The sequence below is a fragment of the Coregonus lavaretus genome (genome assembly GCF_964263955.1).
Source record: "Coregonus lavaretus genome assembly, chromosome: 21".
In the NCBI taxonomy this organism is placed as follows: Eukaryota; Metazoa; Chordata; class Actinopteri; order Salmoniformes; family Salmonidae; genus Coregonus; species Coregonus lavaretus.
In genome coordinates, this window is record NC_140008.1 from 18657233 (window position 1) to 18677232 (window position 20000).

The 20000-nt window shown below is 46.7% G+C and overlaps 1 protein-coding gene across 1 annotated transcript in view; it reads right to left on the reverse strand.

The window, feature by feature from the left end:
- Positions 1-20000, reverse strand: part of LOC311149056 (semaphorin-6B-like) — a gene marked incomplete at its 5' end in the record, with an annotated part of 73869 nt that overhangs the window by 18543 nt on the left and 35326 nt on the right. The window contains 6 exons of the mRNA XM_084186158.1: positions 9147-9205; positions 11343-11420; positions 11899-12039; positions 13918-14097; positions 14945-15094; positions 16469-16600. Of these exons, the coding sequence (XP_084042284.1) occupies positions 9147-9205; positions 11343-11420; positions 11899-12039; positions 13918-14097; positions 14945-15094; positions 16469-16600 (740 nt within the window). The remainder of the gene's footprint in view (positions 1-9146; positions 9206-11342; positions 11421-11898; positions 12040-13917; positions 14098-14944; positions 15095-16468; positions 16601-20000) is intronic.

Genomic DNA, 20000 nt, shown 5'->3' on the forward strand with positions numbered 1-20000 from the left:
CATACACTCAATTAGCATTTGGTAGCATTGCCTTTAAATTGTTTAACTTGGGTCAAACGTTTCGGGTAGCCTTCCACAAGCTTCTCACAATAAGTTGGGTGAATTTTGGCCCCTTCCTCCTGACAGCTGGTGTAACTGAGTCAGGTTTGTAGGCCTCCTTGCTCGCACACGCCTTTTCAGTTCTGCCCACAAATTTTCTATGGGATTGAGGTCAGGGCTTTGTGATGGCCACTCCAATACCTTGACTTTGTTGTCCTTAAGCCATTTTGCCACAACTTTGGAAGTATGCTTGGGGTCATAGTCCATTTGGAAGACCAATTTGCATCCAAGCTTTAACTTCCTGACTGATATCTTGAGATGTTGCTTCAATATATCCACATAATTTTCCTTCCTCATGATGCCATCTATTTTGTGAAGTGCACCAGTCCCTCCTGCAGCAAAGCACCCCCACAGCATGATGCTGCCACCCCCGTGCTTCACGGTTGGGATGGTGTTCTTCGGCTTGCAAGCGACCCCCTTTTTCCTCCAAACATAGCGATGTTCATTATGGCTAAACAGTTCTATTTTTGTTTCATCAGACCAGAGGACATTTTTCCAAAAAGTAAGATCTTTGTCCCCATGTGCAGTTGCAAACCGTAGTCTGGCTTTTTTATGGCGGTTTTGGAGCAGTGCCTTCTTCCTTGCTGAGCGGCCTTTCAGGTTATGTCGATATAGGACTAGTTTTACTGTGGATATAAATACTTTTGTACCTGTTTCCTCCAGTATCTTCACAAGGTCCTTTGCTGTTGTTCTGGGATTGATTTGCACTTTTCGCACCAAAGTATGTTCATCTCTAGGAGACAGAACGTGTCTCCTTCCTGAGCAGTATGACGGCTGCGTGGTCCCATGGTGTTTATACTTGCGTACTATTGTTTGTACAGATGAACGTGGTACCTTCAGGCGTTTGGAAATTGCTCCCAAGGATGAACCAGACTTGTGGAGGTCTACAAAATGTTTTCTGAGGTCTTGGCTGATTTCTTTTGATTTTCCCATGATGTCAAGCAAAGAGGCACTGAGTTTGAAGGTAGGCCTTGAAATACATCCACAGGTACACGTCCAATTGACTCAAATGATGTCAGGTAGCCTATCAGAAGCTTCTAAAGCCATGACATCATTTTCTGGAATTTTCCAAGGTGTTTAAAGGCACGGTCAACTTGTATGTAAACTTCTGACCCACTGGAATTGTGAGACAGTGAATTGTAAGTGAAATAATCTGTAAATAATTGTTGGAAAAATTACGTGTCATGCACTTATTTTTTTACATTATTTATTTCACCTTTATTTAACCAGGTAAGCCAGTTGAGAACAGGTTCTCATTTACAACTGTGACCTGGCCAAGATAAAGCAAAGCAGTGCGATAAAAACAACAACACAGAGTTACATATGGGGTAAACAAAACATAAAGTCAAAAATACAACAGAAAATATATATACAGTGTGTCCGAATGTAGTAAATTATGGAGGTAAGGCAATAAATAGGCCATAGTGCAAAATAGTTACAATTTCGTATTAACACTGGAATGATAGATGTGCAAAAGATGATTTGCAAATAGAGATACTGGGGTGCAAATTAGCAAAATAAATAACAATATGGGGAAGAGGTAGTTGGATGGGCTAGTTTCAGATGGGCTGTGTACAGGTGCAGTGATCGGTAAGCTGCTCTGACAACTGACGCCTAAAGTTAGTGAGGGAGATAAGAGTCTCCAGCTTCAGAGATTTTTGCAGTTCGTTCCAGTCATTGGCAGCAGAGAACTGGAAGGAATGGTGGCCAAAGGAGGTGTTGGCTTTGGGGATGACCAGTGAGATATACCTGCCGGAGCGCAGACTACGGGTGGGTGTTGCTATGGTGACCAGTGAGCTAAGATAAGACAGGGATTTGCCTAGCAGTGATTTATAGATGACCTGGAGCCAGTGGGTTTGGCGACGAATATGTAGTGAGGGCCAGCCAACAAGAGCATACAGGTCACAATGGTGGGTAGTATATGGGGCTTTGGTGACAAAACGGATGGCACTGTGATAGACTATATCCAATTTGCTGAGTAGAGTGTTGGAGGCTATTTTGTAAATGACATCGCCGAAGTCAAGGATCGGTAGGATAGTCAGTTTTACGAGGGCATGTTTGGCAGCATGAGTGAAGGAGGCTTTGTTGCGAAATAGGAAGCCGATTCTAGATCTAACTTTTGATTGGAGATGCTTAATGTGAGTCTGGAAGGAGAGTTTACAGTCTAACCAGACACTTAGGTATTTGTAGTTGTCCACATACTCTAGGTCATACCCGCCGAGAGTAGTGATTCTAGTCGGGTGGGCGGGTGCAAGCAGCGTTCGGTTGAAGAGCATGCATTTAGTTTTACTAGTGTTTAAGAGCAGTTGGAGGCTATGGAAGGAGTGTTGTATGGTGTTGAAGCTCGTTTTGAGGTTTGTTAACACAGTGTCCAATGAAGGGCTAGATGTATACAAAATGGTGTCGTCCGCATAGAGGTGGATCCGAGCATCACCAGCAGCAAGAGCAACATCATTGATATACACAGAGAATAGAGTCGGCCCGAGAATTGAACCCTGTGGCACCCCCATAGAGACTGCCAGAGGTCCAGACAACAGGCCCTCCGATTTGACACATTGAACTCTATCTGAGAAGTAGTTGGTGAACCAGGCGAGGCAGTCATTTGAGAAACCAAGGCTATTTAGTCTGCCAATAAGAATGCGGTGGTTGACAGAGTCGAAAGCCTTGGCCAGGTCGATGAAGATGGCTGCGCAGTATTGTCTTTTATCGATTGCGGTTATAATATCGTTTAGGACCTTGAGCGTAGCTGAGGTGCACCCATGACCAGCTCGGAAACCGGATTGCATAGCGGAGAAGGTACGGTGGGATTCGAAATGGTTGGTGATCTGTTTGTTAACTTGGCTTTCAAAAACTTTCGAAAGGCAGGGCAGGATGGATATAGGTCTGTAACAGTTTGGATCTAGAGTGTCACCCCCTTTGAAGAGGGGGATGACCGCGGCAGCTTTCCAATCTCTGGGGATCTCAGACGTTACGAAAGAGAGGTTGAACAGGCTAGTAATAGGGGTTGCGACAATTTCGGCTGCTAATTTTAGAAAGAAAGGGTCCAGATTGTCTAGCCCAGCTGATTTTTAGGGGTCCAGATTTTTCAGCTCTTTCAGAACAACATCATCATCTGTCTGAAGCATGGCCAGCCGTAGCAAAATGCTTGTTGAAATTCTCGATTATTGTAGATTTATCGGTGGTGACAGTGTTTCCTAGCCACTTCCTAGTGCAGTGGGCAGTTGGGAGGAGGTGCTCTTATTCTCCATGGACTTTACAGTGTCCCAAAACTTTTTGGAGTTAGTGCTACAGGATGCAAATTTCTGTTTGAAAAAGCTAGCCTTTGCTTTCCTAACTGATTGTGTATATTGGTACCTGACTTCCCTGAAAAGTTGCATATCGCGGGGGCTGTTAGATGCTAATGCAGTACGCCACAGGATGTTTTTGTGCTGGTCAAGGGCAGTCAAGTCTGAGGAGAACCAGGGGCTATATCTTTTGAATGGGGCATGCTTATTTGCACAAAGTAGATGTCCTAACTGACTTGCCAAAACGATAGTTTGTTAACAAGAAATTTGTGGAGTGGTTGAAAACCGAGTTTCAATGACTCCAACCTAAGTGTATGTACACGTCCGACTTCAACTGTACCTCACTATTTCAACTTAATCTTTCTCACATGCTATAGACATAAATCTAGCGTGCCACGGCTGTACGTACCACAATTTACAATATGACCACCAGCTGAAAACACACAACTATTTGTTTTGGGGTTAACACCTCAGTGTTTAGGCATTGGATTTGTTCCCATCACACACTGCTTAAGGTTTAGTAGTGGGATGATTAAACCATCTAGCATTGGTTGGGACTCCAGCCCATCTGGTTGGCTGATTGAATCAGCTCCTCCGCCCTGCTCCTCTGATTTACGACACACGTTTAATAACATGCCTCCAGCGCCATACCTCCGCTCCTCCACAGGCCCATGGCTTTAGAAAAGCCTCCTGTACACAATGAGACCAATCCTCAGTGAGATGAGGCATCAGATACACAGCTTTTCTGGTGAACTGGACAAAATCCCCTTTAAGGTGATCAATACAGTGGGTGTGGAGACTAGTGAGGCGAGGCGAGGCCGAATGTTACCTGGGAACAGCATGCTGGATTATAGTCTCAGTGAGAGACAATCCCACGAGTCTCAGAGACGATGTCACTCTGTGAGAGTTAGGAATGAGGCATTATGGGGCTCTGGGACCTAACTAACTGCTGTTGGAACACTTTTTCCTCAGCCATGAAGCGTGGGGCCCAAGAATGCAGTAGACTGAGGCATTTATCATCCTTCACCAGATCAGCACTCTGCAGTTCGGCATGAATTTGTGTCTTTTTTTTATTTTTATATTGACACGCAGAGGCCCGATGGCGGTGTGTTAGCCAGCGATCGGCCCGGCTCGGTCGGCACCTCACGGCAGCTGTTTGTCATGCTCTCTCTGATACCCGCTGACGGAGGAGAGTTGCTAGCCCATCAGTTTTCACCTTGCTACCTGCTCTCTCTCTACTCTCTCTGCTCTCCCTGCTCGCTCTCTCTCTCTCTCTCTCTCTCTCTCTCTCTCTCTCTCTCTCTCTCCCTCAGGTGGCTGACACAGGACTCCCCATCTCTCCTACCTCTCTCTTCTCACCACACTCCACACAAAAGAGACCCACATGAAAGAGAATAAGCTCTTCAGGAGTCCTCTAGATATTCAGGGTTTGATGCTGCACTTTGAAACTCCCTCACATTTCACAAACCTGCACCTCTCGTCAGACAGCAGGTAGGATAGGCCCAGCTGAAGCGTCTCAGATCATTGCTTTGTTGCTGAGACGTGTGTGACAGGAACGAAGGCTGGCGTCTGGGGCGCGTGGGTCGCCCCCGCCTCCTTCTCGTGCGAGGAGCGGAGCATGGACCGTCGGGCACGGATGACTTCAGCGTAGTAAAGGTCACCAAGCTCTCAGACAGAGCAGCTCTCCCAGGGCAGTCAGAGAAGGATTGCTGCAGTGTCTCTGTTGGGTTCAGCCTCAGGGAATGCATTTGTCATCTAGAGGTTTAAACGCTTTACTTACTACTCCCACAATGTAAATATAAAGCACTCATCTTTACAGGCTCCTTTCAGGCCTCTAAGAGGAACATTCCCTAACCCACACAAATTAGAATGACTCGATGTCGTAAATTTGCTAACAAATGCTCTCTCCACTAACATGACGCAACTGCGTCAGATCTCTCCTGCTCTCGCTTCATTGATGTGCTGTGGACCTCAATTAATTTGTGATCGCAACCCACTGTTCTCCAAGTCAAAACACTGCCTTACATTGGGAAATATTTTCACAGCACCATAATTGCTTCCATCTGTAACTGCTCTGCTCGCTGGTGAGGGTATGTCATTATGCCTGAGTGCTTTCAAGGTGGCATGGAAGGAGTGAATGGCGAGCGAGCAGCGAAGGAGCGTAAGAGTTGACTATCACATTTTGTCTTGGTTCACACAGATGGAAACCTACTCGGCTTCCCGGAGACGTCTTTCTGGGAAAAGGCCGATTTGAAAAGTGTTGACTTGGAACGAGGGATCGTGCCAGTGGGACTCCGCGAGACTCTCTCCTGCAGTGACAGCATTCTCTACCATTTCACCTGGTTTAATACAGTTCACTTTAGCTGATGAGCTTTTTGTGCCAACAGAAATTGCTGTTGATTCCCAGAGAGTCTGCTAGTGAAGCCAGTGGGAGCATTGGAACCTTATCACTGGTACCATGCTGTCTGTAGCTTATGGGTGAAGAAATGCCACTATAGGGTTCTAGCCTTTTCCTATTGACATTGTTTTACATTTTGTGAGAGTTAAAGGTCCCTTACAACAAAGGAAATAGTAGACGGTTGATGTTTAGCCCGACACTTAGCCGAGCTTACCCTGTTGTAACTGATACTCCTGCAAGTTAGGTCATGACCTGGAAAACCTGAACTCTGCAGTCGTGTGGTGCAATAACTGCTCGTAAGTGGAGCTGACACATTAGACCATCAGTTGACGCCTGGACTAAAATCCCGCTCATTTTTGTGTTTACACTGCTGGTGTTTATTACCTGACAAGTTTAGAGGAGTTTCCAGAGCTGACTGGGCTCAACTCAAACATGATTAAAAGTCTAAATCCAGCATTAGGCTCGGGCAGCTCTGGGGACAGAGTGATTGAGCTGTAGGCTGTGGGCCTGATGCCAGGTAGGATAGGCCCTCAGCATGCAGAGCCACGCACATGCAAACACACACGCACACATGCTCTCTCTCTCTCTCTCACACACACACACACACACACACACACACACACACACACACACACACACACACACACACACACACACACACACACACACACACACACACACACACACACACACACACACACACACAGAGTTCTGATTGGACTCATCTGACTAAGCAGCCCTTCACCACAGGTCAGCTCAATTAAAAGCTGTGATGTCTCCATCTGCTTTGATCAGGCCTGATTTAGAGGAGTCAGGCATCCCAAACGTCTGACATTTCAGGGAGGAAATCGCAAGCTCCTGTCCTGAACTGATCCCTAATTAAGATCTCTGTGTTGTTGAGTAGAGGAAGAGAGACTGTGACTGCCTCTCTCCTAACCTGGACTGGGCTGAGGTAAACCACCATGGGATATACTGTTCCTGCACTGAAGCATGCTCTAACTTTGATACTGTAGAAGGATAGATGGAGGGAGAGGGAGAGGGAGAGAAAGGTGAGAGCAAAAGCGAGGTGAGAGAGCAGGAGCAGGCAGCCTTCATGTGTCACCTGACAGAGTAACTGCCTCGTCACGCTGTCGGTAATGGGAGCAGTGACAATTCGGTGACTCCAGACATGGCAGTGGCCTTCTCACTCCATTTGTCACGCCCCTGTCCAGGACTCCGGGCTCAGCCACGTCTCCTTCCTCACCCCCCCTCACCTTCCTCCCTCACCCCCTCCCTCCTTCAGCCCCTCAGCCCTCACGGCTGCAGAATGCTTTATAGATTCCCTCCTGATATTTATTCGACAGATCGAGCCAAAGAGGAGATGAAAATCGATTCCCCCTCCTCTCATTCCAGGGGTACTTTTCTCTGGCTAAGGAGAGGGACAGGCAGTAAGATGGGCTGTTAGCAGGGCCGTCCATCCATCTCCCTCTGTGGGCCACCGACGGGGGGGGGGGAGTGGGGTCTGGCTGGAGCTTGGCTGTGGCTTCGGCTCGGTGGGCCCTAGCCCGGCGCTGTGTGTGTGCAGTGGGGGCACCACTGAGGAGCTGCAGAGCCCGGTTACGCTCCCTCACTCGGGGAGAGAGAGAAGGAGGGAGGGAGAGGGTGATGAATGCTGCATTAACCCATAGATAGATGGATGGAGCACAGCAGGCCCTTTTCTATCTGCCTGCTAGAGATTCAGTCAGGTGAGATGTGTCAGATAGAGAGATATGGACTGATATCCTTCTGTCTAATCTACCTCAGAGCTTTGTAGTCTCACACCTGCCTTCAGTGTGTGTGTGTGTGTGTGTGTGTGTGTGTGTGTGTGTGTGTGTGTGTGTGTGTGTGTGTGTGTGTGTGTGTGTGTGTGTGTGTGTGTGTGTGTGTGTGTGTGTGTGTGTGTGTGTGTGTGTGTGTGTGTGTGCGTGTGTGTGTGTGTGTATGTGTGTGTGTGTGTGTGTGTGTGTGTGTGATTGAGTGATGTGAGAATGAAGACGATACTTCACAGGTTTCAAAGAGTAACACTATGAATGATGAAATGTCATAACTGGTCTCTTTTCTACTTGCAGCTTTTTGTCTTTCTCAGACTGTCTGGTCTATTGATAGATACAGAGATACAGAAATCTGTGTAGACCATGTGAGTGATGTACACTGGGGAAACTATGTGCTGTAAAAACTGATTTAGCATCAATAGGAGGAGGTAATTGAAGCACAAAGTCATCACTATCTAAGACACAGTGTCTAATGATTCTGGCTGTTGATAGGCTGATTCCTGCGCACCATTTTGGCAAGTGTACACAGGGCTACCGAGCACCATTCATCTTGAGACAACCAACAGCACCTCTGTCAGCAGAAGTCAGGACCGCCACACGTTTGTCATGTCAGTATCATGTCATGTCAGTAAATGTAAATGTATCAGAACCGTTATCAAAGACAGCTCAAATTGGAGAATACTGGCCACATCCGGAGCTGAGGATAATGCACCTCTATCTCTTCTGACCACACAGGGTCAAGCAAGCTTAGAGGAAGAGTCACAAGGCACCGGCCCAGCACCCGTAGACAGACAAAGAGCAGGACCCAGAGGGGTCCAGGGGTGGGAGAGCAGCTTCCCCTCTGATGCAGGATTAGAGGCACGTGTGTGACCGTTATGTAATATTAATCTGAGTGGCTCTCGAGGTGCATGGCAGATGAACTCGGGGGAACTTGAAGAGGTGGAGCATTAACAAATGTCTCATCAGAATTAGCGGTTGGATCAAAAGAGCCACGGGAGTCGAGGAGATTTCTGTCTGAGGGATCGCTTTGCTTTGCTGTGCCGCCTTCATTTTCATAACAGAAAACAACTAGGAAAGATTAAGGCGAGTGGCATAGCGGTCTAAGGTACTGCATCTCAGTGCTTGAGGCGTCACTTCAGACCCCCTGGTTCGATTCCAGGCTGTATCACAACCGACCGTGATTGGGAGTCCCATAGGGCAGCGCACAATTGGCCCAGCGTTGTCCGGGTTTGGCCAGTGTAGGCCGTCATTGTAAATAAGAATTTGTTCTTAACTGACTTGCGTAGTTAAATAAAGGTAAAATAAAAAAAATTAAATAAAAGATGCATCATAATCAGCCAGAAGTGAAAAAAATTGTAAAAGATTCTAAACATTGCCAAAAGATAGAGTAAACAGAGAGGAGGAAAAGATGGTAAAACATACATGGGGATTTCAACATGGCAATGATGATATGGAGCTAGGCAGCAGTAGTGTATTATGTTCTACCCTAGAGAAGGCAATTATGTAAGGAACACAGAATCAACACTAATACTTCTCAACACAGGTTGAGAGGACGGAAAGAAGCACTTCTCTTACCGTCACAGTCGCCCAAGTGGGACACGTTGCCGTGTTCTACGTCTTGCTCAAACGGCAGTCTGGAAGAGGGGAAAGACGCAGTCATTTATCAACGGACACAAACAATACATAATGGAACGGCTTTGGTTACTGACAGAAATGTCTGCTTTTCTCTGGTAAACAAAACACTATCAAATGTACCAGCAAATGACAAGAATCGTTTTTTGTGTGGAGTTGGATAGTAATAATACTGTACAGTATATCCCCACCTCTGAAAGCAGGTCTGGATCTGCGCTTTCCCCTCGTACTTTAAAAATAATTTACCATTTCTACTTTGGTAATATGAGACCTTGGAAAACCAAAGGGAGCTCTGACATTATATGCTGAAGCGACAAAATAAAAAGGAAATTAAACCGTTGAGTTCCAGCGGCAGTGAAACCAGACCAGGTGCATTATACTCCCCTGGAGAGAGCAGGCCAATCTTAGTCATGGCCCATATCCAGAGAAACATCAGCTAGTTATTCTAATCTAGTGAATGTATACCATAAAGGCCCTCTAACGAGGAGAAACGGCTGCAGTTTGGCCTTCAAAATGGCCCCCGTCCAATTATGTAATTTAAACATGGAAAGTGCCCAGGGCTAAAGGGCAGGCAGCACAGTAACAGCCACAGACAGCTCACTGAGATGTGTCTTCTGCTCTACCATCTGCAATTAGTTAAAAAGGCCCAGACAACAAGCAGGCTAACTGAGTAACTTTGAGAAGTTAGTTTACACTGAAGTGGTTGGAGGCTAATTGTGAATATATTGCTCACCCTGATAGGGTATATTGTGTTGGGTAACTGCAGGCCGCAGGCTGTAATCTTTAGAGTAGCTGGGTAGGATGGCAATGTTTTGTAACAATACCCTCAGCGGAGAAAATGTAAATTAGTTTAAGGACGAATTGTCTACAGGAGGCCATATTAGTGGTAAAGTTATAACTGAGCAATATGAAGTCTGATAAACAGGTACAAAACACCTATAGTAATAATACAATATCAACACATAAACTAATCAGTAAGGAACTTAATTATCTTTCTTTCAATATAGTACATGTCACAGTCTTATATTGCAAACTACTGAGAGTTTCTTCATTGCCCAGCATTGTTTTGACTTTTCCAAATGGAATTCATCCTCAAACTGGAACTGGGGCATCACTCGATACAGGATCGATGGGCAAGTTGACCGCCCTTGCTAAATCAAATCACAACACAGGAGTCTTAATTGTATAACGGTGAGGCCGTAAGGTGCTCTTTAAGGCTCTGTTGTCTGATACTGCTGGCACTGTACCTGTTTGCACACATAAATCAATAAGCAGCCTCTCTAAAGATAGATTTTATTTCACCGTGCTGGGTGGACGCGAGGGGAAGTGGTGGGGGAGCGGGGAGGGAGTGGGAGGGTTTACAGACCAGAACAAGAGGTGAGCTGCCAAGACAGGCAGGAATCTTCCTGTGGCAGGAGCACAAGACCAACACAACCCTGACAAAGACGTACACACAGCTCTGGGTATCAAGCTGTGTTGAAGAATGCAGCATTGTTGTGAACACACAACGGCAATAGAAGACATCCTGGATGAATTAATGAACACAGCTCGCTCTGACAGGATAGTAAAACTAAATGAGGACATGTTTGTGCAGTGACAGCTTGTGCTGCAGGCTTATAAACTGTAGGCTCTGTCAGAACCTAAGCCTAACTCACTCAGTACAAATAAAGAGTGTTACAGCAACCCAGGTGGTCCAGCAGGTATAGACGAAACAGAGAGCAGGTACAGACCAAACAGAGACCAGACAGAGACCAGACAGAGACCAGACAGAGACCAGACAGAGACGACCAGACAGAGACCAGAGAGAGACCAGACAGAGACCAGACAGAGAACACCAGACAGAGACTAGACAGAGACCACCAGACAGAGACCGGACAGAGATCGGACAGAGATCATACAGAGACCAGACAGAGATCATACAGAGACCAGACAGAGACCAGACAGAGACCAGACAGAGACCAGACAGAGACCAGAGAGAGACAGAGGGCAGGTATAGGTACAACAGAGGTCAAATGAATGCCAGACAAAAACAAGACAGAGTACAAAGGTACCAGCGAGACACGGGACAGGTCCATAGCAGACAGGGACCAGACATAGAGACAGACAGAGGCCAGAGCAGCGTCACCCCTAGCATCTCACCTGGTCCCGGGCCTGAGGAGGGAGCAGGTGCTTCCTCTGGTCCAGCCACAGTAGGGGTCCCTGGAGGCGATGCAGTTCCTGGAGATAAACAGAGTAAACACTGTCTTTAGTGATGCATCACCCAGGGCACACAGACACCATGGATCCATTCCCAATGTGCACTGGATTACACACGTATGAGTCCCCGGGTTCAGTGAACACATTACAAATGTGAAATATGGGTTACTGTATGTCATGCCTCACTAGGTATAGAGACTGCTGGCATCAAGGCAATACGACTCAGTGGTGGGTCAGCAAGAAAGAAAGTAAGACTTGTGTTGTGGTATTTTGGATTTACAGATCTGTGGAAGAGCACCTGGGGATGTGGTAAAGTATTTAGGTGCACTGAGGGTAGGCAGAAGGTTTAGGGCCTGACTAAAGGTGTGATTTTAATGATCGGTGGTGGACGGGGGTTAGGGTGTGTGACATATATACCGTATGTGGCTGAGAGGTGTGTGTGGGCTACAGATGAGAGTGTAGAGCTGAAAGGTGTGTGTGAGGTGTGTGTGTGACTTACTTCATGCAGCGTGAGTAGAGCTGGCATCGTGCCACAGGGACCCTGACTACACAGGAGGGGAAGGCCAGCAGCAGAGAGTGGCTCACCCGGTCCATAGTCAGGGACAACAACTGCCTCGCCTGAGGAGTGTCCTCCCCACACCTGGACACACACACACACACACACACACACACACAAACACACACACACACACACACACACACACACATAGTTAACGTATTAATGCACCCCAATATCAAACATCATATCACACACTGACTGCACAGAACCCTGCTCTATTCCATATTGATCTCATTACACATTATGCCAAGACAACACTCACTGCTCAATTCTTCACACCTAATGCTTCATGAAGTATAACTCAAACTAGTATAACTCAAACCAGTATAACTCAAACCAGTATAACTCAAACCAGTATATAAATAAAAGCACAACAATACCAGTAAAAGCAGTAACATGCCTTCTAAAGCATGGCAATGCCTGGTTGTCACAGTGTCATCTTCAGTATGCAGTGTGCCGATGACTGATGGGTGAGGTCTAGGGTTGGATGGACATCAAACAAGCCACCAGCTACACCCTGCATTAGCTCTAATTGGCACTTAGCACTACCATATCATCCACACACCTTCCTTTGTAGGCTGGATTTGTATCGATCTATATACATATGTGGACTCATGCATGGTAATAAACATGGCTGTGAGCTGAGGAGTCATTAGGGGGAATTTATCACACACTACAGGTTTGAGATTCTATAGAAATGTAATACATTATTATCATTATTATTATTATTATTATTATTATTATTATTATTATTATTATTATTATTATTATTATTACAATACGGTACGGCCAAGCTGTGAGTCATACCTCACAACAAACATCCACTATGTGAGAAACCAGACTGACGGAGGAGTGAGAGAGAGAGAGACGGAGAGAGAGAGAGAGAGAGAGAGAGAGAGAGAGAGAGAGAGAGAGAGAGAGAGAGACGAGAGAGAGAGAGAGAGAGAGAGAGAGAGAGAGAGAGAGAGAGAGAGAGAGACGGAGAGAGAGAGAGAGAGACAGAGAGAGAGAGAGAGAGAGAGAGAGAGAGAGAGACGGAGAGAGAGCGAGAACAAGCAAACAAGTAAAAGTAAGAAAGAATCAAATGGAGACAGGTAGAGAGAATAATGAAGGTGTGGACCATTAGTCTCTCCATTTCCACCGCGTAATTTCCTGGTTCATTATGGCAGCCAATCACAAACCAATTTGGGCATGGTGGATCTCTCTCTGTGATGTCTTGTGTTCCCGTTGCCCCGGTGATGGTGGCGGTGGCCCATCTATCTACCCTGGACCCATTAGGGGAGATGGTCTGGGGTTAAGGAAGGACAGGCTGGGAAAATGCTGATCTGATTTTTCCATTCCCTGTCTCCTGATTAGCTGGCTCCCTGCTATGAGGGTGACTGCCAGCCCTGTCACCCACCCCTATACCAGGCTCACAGCCACGCCACCGTCACCGCACAGCAAATCACACCCAAACCCACTCATACACCGGCACCACCACTGCTACTGCTGCAGCCTTAATTAATTGTTCCTGTGATCTGACTCCTCTGCTCCCCATTTAGTCATTTGTGGAATGGAACATTGCGCTGACGCCTAAATGAATGAATTGTTTTGAAGGGTAGCGAAGTTACGCTTGGAACCTCCTTTCACCTGCCGATTAAGTTTGTGCTGCTCCGCAACAGTGTATCCTACTACAGTAAAATGAGCCCCATTTCCCCCTCAGTCTGAGCAGAGAATAGATCAGGGGGCACAATTAGCAGCCGCTGTAGCTCTGGTTAGGAGACTCTTGCTTAAACGTTTCTAATTGGGCTCAGTGAAAGATAATAACCAACTAATACCCCATCTGCTTAGACTGCTTCCTATCCCCCCTGCGGTCCCACATATGTGTTACAGTGAAACACTTAGAGATTATTAAGAAGACGATCACAATACCGCACCAAAAAACCCATTAGAGACTGTCTGTAACCTGTTAACCCTTACTTGTCAGGGTTGAAGCCCTCCAGCTCCTCCAGGAAGACATTGCTGCTGGACACAGTGTTGTCCCAGTTGGGGACGATCAGGAACTTGAGGATGGTTCCCCGGCTGGAGCCCAGGAAGAGCACTGTTCGGTTCCTGTAGGGGCCAGCCTCTGTGTCCATCACCATCTTATTCAGCTGGTACCTGGACAGGCAGATATAGTGGTGAGATAAAGACAGTCTATCCAAACCCATGTTGACCCCTAGTCCGGATTACCCAATAGGCTCTTGGGTGGACCTGAGAGGATTGGAGTAAGCAATATTGTGTTAATTCCACCTAGTCTGTCAAACGGCATAGGGCAGCTGCTGTTACAATTTTAATGAAGCTTAAATGATCCCATCAAATCGTACATTAATTACTTAGGGTAGTGTCTAGGGCTCAATTTGGAATAGGGCCTACCTGCATACCTCTCACTGTCTAATCATACTGCATTGGCGCTCCAGACCAACTAAATGAGATTCACACAGTAAAATATTCATCTAATTTACATACAGAACTAATTACCAAGAGTACCCATTAATATCATTCAGATTAATGGACTTGTCTTGAGACAATAGCACCGTTGTTGAACTACATGAGTCCTGTGTGTATGAGTCAATGTTCTAAAATACAAGAAGTTGTTCCACTGGGTATTTAATATGCCACATACAACTTGTCACACTAATCTTCTCCTCCGTGCTAGGGCTCGGCTGGTGGCCAGCGGGGTTTGATACATTCCAGCTGCTTGCCTCCTGCAGCAAACTCTCACAGTGAGCGGATCGACTGGCCAGCATAAACAGAAGGAGCACCGACCAAGAGGCTAATTCCTGTGTGTTCATGCAAATTATGTCTGGGTGTATGGGTCCATGTTTTTGTTTGTTAGCAAGCCCTCAACACAGTTTGCCCTGAGACATGGTAAGACACCATAGAAGTCTACATATCTCAGGGCAACAGAACAGTATGTTGATGTCTTATCTGATGTCTGTGATAAGAGAGCAGAGTGGAGCCTCACCTGACCATGGTTCTGACGATCCAGGGCCTCTGACCCAGTGAAGGCACGGCCTCATCCATCAGGGGGTGGGTCTTCACAAAGTTCAGCATCTCATCAGGGAAACCATTGGATGAGTTGAATCTGGAGCCCTGGACAGCACACCCTCCTGGCCTGTGGAGGGAACAGGGCTTAGCACAGGCTGACCCATATTTGTATTTATTTATTTTTATCAGGCAAGTTCACTGAGAACACATTCTCATTTTACAGCAATGCCCTGGGGAATAGTTACAGGGGAGAGGAGGGGGGATGAATGAGCCAATTGGATGATTAGGGTTAGGGATGATTAGGTGGCCATGATGGTACACTACCCACCACTGTGACCTGTACGCTCTTGTTGGCTGGTCCTCACTACATGTTCGTCGTCAAACCCACTGGCTCCAGGCCATCTATAAATCACTGCTAGGCAAATCCCCGCCTTATCTTAGCTCATTGGTCACGATAGCAGCACCCACCCGTAGTCTGCGCTCCAGCAGGTATATCTCACTGGTCATTCCCAAAGCCAACACCTCCTTTGGCCGCCATTCCTTCCAGTTCTCTGCTGCCATTGACTGGAACGAATTGCAAAAATCTCTGAAGCTGGAGACTCTTATCTCCCTCACTAACTTTAAGCATCAGTTGTCAGAGCACCTTACCGATCACTGCACCTGTACACAGCCCATCTGAAATTAGCCCACCCAACTACCTCATCCCTATATTGTTATTTATTTTGCTCTTTTGCACCCCAGTATCTCTATTTGCACATAATCTCTTGCACATCTAGCATTCCAGTGTTAATACTAATTGTAATTATTTCGCACTATAGCCTATTTATTGCCTTACCTCCATAACTTGCTACATTTGCACACACTGTATATATATTTTCTGTTGTATTTTTTGACTTTATGTTTTTTTACCCCATATGTAACTCTGTGTTGTTGTTTTTATCGCACTGCTTTGGTTTATCTTGGCCAGGTCGCAGTTGTAAATGAGAACTTGTTCTCAACTGGCTTACCTGGTTAAATAAAGGTTAAATAAATTAAATAAAAATAAAATGGTAGGAGGGACAGATTGGAAATGTAGCAAGGACACCAGGGTTAACACCCCTACTCTTATAATAAGTGCCATGGGATATTTGGTGACCACAGAGAGTCAGGACACCCGTTTAACCTCCCAGCCAAAAGATGGCACCATACACAGGGCAATGTCCCCAATCACTGCCCTGGGGCATATTTTTTTTAGACCAGAGGAAAGAGTGTCTCCTACTGGCCCTCCAACACCACTTCCAGCAGCATCTGTTCTCCCATCCAAGGACCAACCCTGCAAGCTAGCAGTGCGATGCAGGGTGGTATGCTGCTGGCAATAGTACCATAGTACTGAGGCACAAGCTCACATTACCAATGTTTACCAATGTTGAACTGTGAGAAAGGAGCTATAAGCCAACTAACATAGTATTACACGACTAAACTCATACAGTAGATCAATGCTCTATGTTAGGTGATACTGTACCTTGGTTTGGGAATGAGCTCGTCAGGAACAGGGGTCCATATAGACTCAGGTGACTTTTGCTCCTTGAATCTCCCATCAAACACCCCAGCCAGCTGCTCCATGTCGAAGGCACACACAGCTGAACCAGGGATACTACAGAGAGAGAACCAGATACAATGGATAAGGCAGGGATAGATAGACAGACAGACAGACACGGACGGACGGACGGACGGACGGACGGACGGACGGACGGACGGACGGACGGACGGACGGACGGACGGACGGACGGACGGACGGACGGACGGACGGACGGACAGACAGACAGACAGACAGACAGACAGACAGACAGACAGACAGACAGACAGACAGACAGACAGACAGACAGACAGACAGACAGACAGACAGACAGACAGACAGACAGACAGACAGACAGACAGACAGACAGACAGACAGACAGACAGACAGACAGACAGACAGACAGACAGATAGATAGATAGATAGATAGATAGATAGATAGATAGATAGATAGATAGATAGATAGATAGATAGATAGATAGATAGATAGATAGATAGATAGATAGATAGATAGATAGATAGATAGATAGCCAACTGGACGAATAAAGATGAACACCTTCCTAATATTGAGTTGCACCCCCCCCCCCCCCCTTTCCCTCAGAACCGCCTCAATTCGCCGGGGATGGACTCTATAAGGTGTCGCTCAAACTGATGTGCCTGGCACCTACTACCATACCCCGTCCAAAGGCACTTAAATCGTTTGTCTTGCCCATTCACCCTCTGAATGGCATACATAAACAATCCATGTCTCAATTGTCTCAAGGCTTAAAAACCCGTCTTTTACCTGTCTCCTCCCCTTCATCTACACTGATGGAAGTGGATTTAACAAGTTACATCAATAAGGGATCATAACTTTCACCTGGATTCACCTGGTCAGTCTATGTCATGTAAAGAGCAGGTGTTCTTAATGTTTTGTATACTCAGTGTACGTTTTGAATTAGAATTCGTGAATATAGTTCTACAGGAAATTAGTAGTCAACGAAAGAGGAAATACTCAGAAGACAATACTATAGAGTCCATAAGGCATGTACAAGTAAAATGCCTGCACACCTTGGCTGCTGCTAAACTGCTCTTGATCTCACTGACCCAGAATGGAACATCTGCTGTGAAAAAAAGCTAAGTCCCCACACTTGACTGAACCAAACACGACAGTGCTGTTAGTGTGGACTAGAGTGTAGTAGTTAGTGGAGAGAGACAGAGAGAGAGAGAGAGCGAGAGAGCCATGTCAGGACAACAGGGGCTGAATATGAGCATCTCTCTTTCACTCTTGTCTCCTGCTCAGAGACCTTCTCTTCCTTTTGAGACCTCCTGTTTCTGCTAAGACGACGTGTGAGTCTGTTGAGTGACTTAGTACTTCTATTGTACAGCACAAAGTAACCTGAAAGAGTGACTCAGTGCCTGCTGGCTACCTCACACCCACTCCCTTCTCCCTTTCCCAGCTCTGACACTATGTCCTGAGAGAGGGGGTGAAATAGAGAGAGAGAGAGAGAGAGCGAGAGAGAGAGAGAGAGAGAGAGAGAGAGAGAGAGAGAGAGAGAGAGAGAGAGAGAGAGAGAGAGAGAGAGAGAGAGCTTAAAAGCAGTAGAGAGAAAGGGAGTGAGACTTTTACTCACACCAACACTCCAGTGTTAGGGTCAAGTAGTGACACACACCGACAGAGGAGCTTATGGGGTCTCTCCCTGCGCTGCCCTTGTGCTCCTAGGCCTGCCAGTAGAGTGATTTCCAGGGATTCTCTGAGTAAACTGTCAGAGTTTTGCTTCTCTCTGCTGAGTAACCATTGGCTTTTTCCAGCAGGGTGCCATGCTAACCTGATACAGCATTTGACCAGGTCAACCTATCTCCCACTCACTTGCTATTCATACATTGTATGGGGAATATGAATGCGCCCCATGCCAGTGTGCTGTAGCAGAGCTCCAGGCTGACTATAGGCCTCTCACAGGAGGCACCAGATGTTGGCATGTGACACTGCTGCCAGCGGTACACTGGTCACTGCGTGCCCTCCACTCTCTCTTCTCTCTGCCGATATATGTTCTCTCTGCAGGTCAGTGGCTCTGTGAGTTCCTGTCTGACAGCCTACCCTGCCTCCAGCTCTATCTCTCTGTATTCTTCTTCTTCTTCTTCTTCTTCTTCTTCTTCTTCTTCTTCTTCTTCTTCTTCTTTTTCTTCCGTTTTATTTCTCTGTCCTCTCTGCTTTTTATTGTTCTCATTGTTCCCTCTCACTCCTTCATCTCTGCTCTTTCATCCTCTGTTTCTCTTCTCTTCTGATTTCTTTCTCATTCTCTCATTGCTCATTTGCTCAAATATTTGCTCATGACATGGCATTAGTTTGTCTTCATTGTGCCACTAAAGGTAATTCAAATTGTCTCTCTGTTTATACTATGCTTTTTCTATTTCTGTCTGTGTGGAGCTGGTGGTTGACTGACAGGCAGTACAGGCTGAGCTCTGTGCTGTAGGTGGTTGTTGGAGTGGTCAGACCACATCCTCACAGTTTACCAGCAGACTGAAAGCTCTCTAGTCCAGCCCAAGTGACAGCATGACTGCTGATGGAAGCTAGTGGGTTGGAATGAGTTCTTCAGTCTAGGGCTAGGCTCAAGGTGAGGTGAGAGGATGTTTTGTTACGGCTTCGCTCTCTCTTCTCTCTCCACCTGGGGCTTAATCTCTCTTTCCACCTCTCTCCCCATCTCTTTCTCCACTCTCTGCACACAATCAAACTCTTTGTCATTTCTGTCCATGTCTCTGTCGGGCGGCGCACAATTGGCCCAGCGTCGTCCAGGGTAGGGGAGGGAATGGCCGGCAGGGATGTAGCTCAGTTGGTAGAGCATGGCTTTTGCAACGCCAGGGTTGTGGGTTTGATTCCCACGGGGGGCCAGTATGATTATTTTTTTTTTTTAATTATGTATGCACTCTGGATAAGAGCGTCTGCTAAATGACGTAAATGTAATGTAAATGTCTTTCTGCTTTCTCTTACTTTACTTCTCTCATCTGTTTCCTCTCCACCTGTTAAGGCCCCAGTGTGTATTCTCCTCCTGCCTCAACCCAGGGCCCGGGGGACATATCCAGCTGTGACTCCCGCCATGTCTCCCTGGTGTCATAGCCTCACAGCTCCCCTGTCAACTGCAGACGCCTCCTTCTGACACCATGTCTTCTTGATGGCTCCTCTGAGGCTGGCTCCCAAGAGAGCCGTATGCTTTAACTAACTCACTCTAACTAACTCACCCCAGAGCCCTGAACTTCTCCAGCCGAGGCCCAGGCACCATCCGGTCAGGGCAAATCTAGTACAACGAAGCCCATTCCTAGCCTAGCCGGACTTGTCTGACCTCCATGTTATCTTCTCAAATTGTCTCTCTATCCTGCTGCTATAAAAAGCACCCCTCCCTTTCACCTGCAGGCTCAGAGGCTCTCTCATATTATAGCTTCCACTGCTCCTCTAGCTCCCTTACCTCCTGCAGCTCCAGGGGGTTTGGTTGGCCTGTGCTGT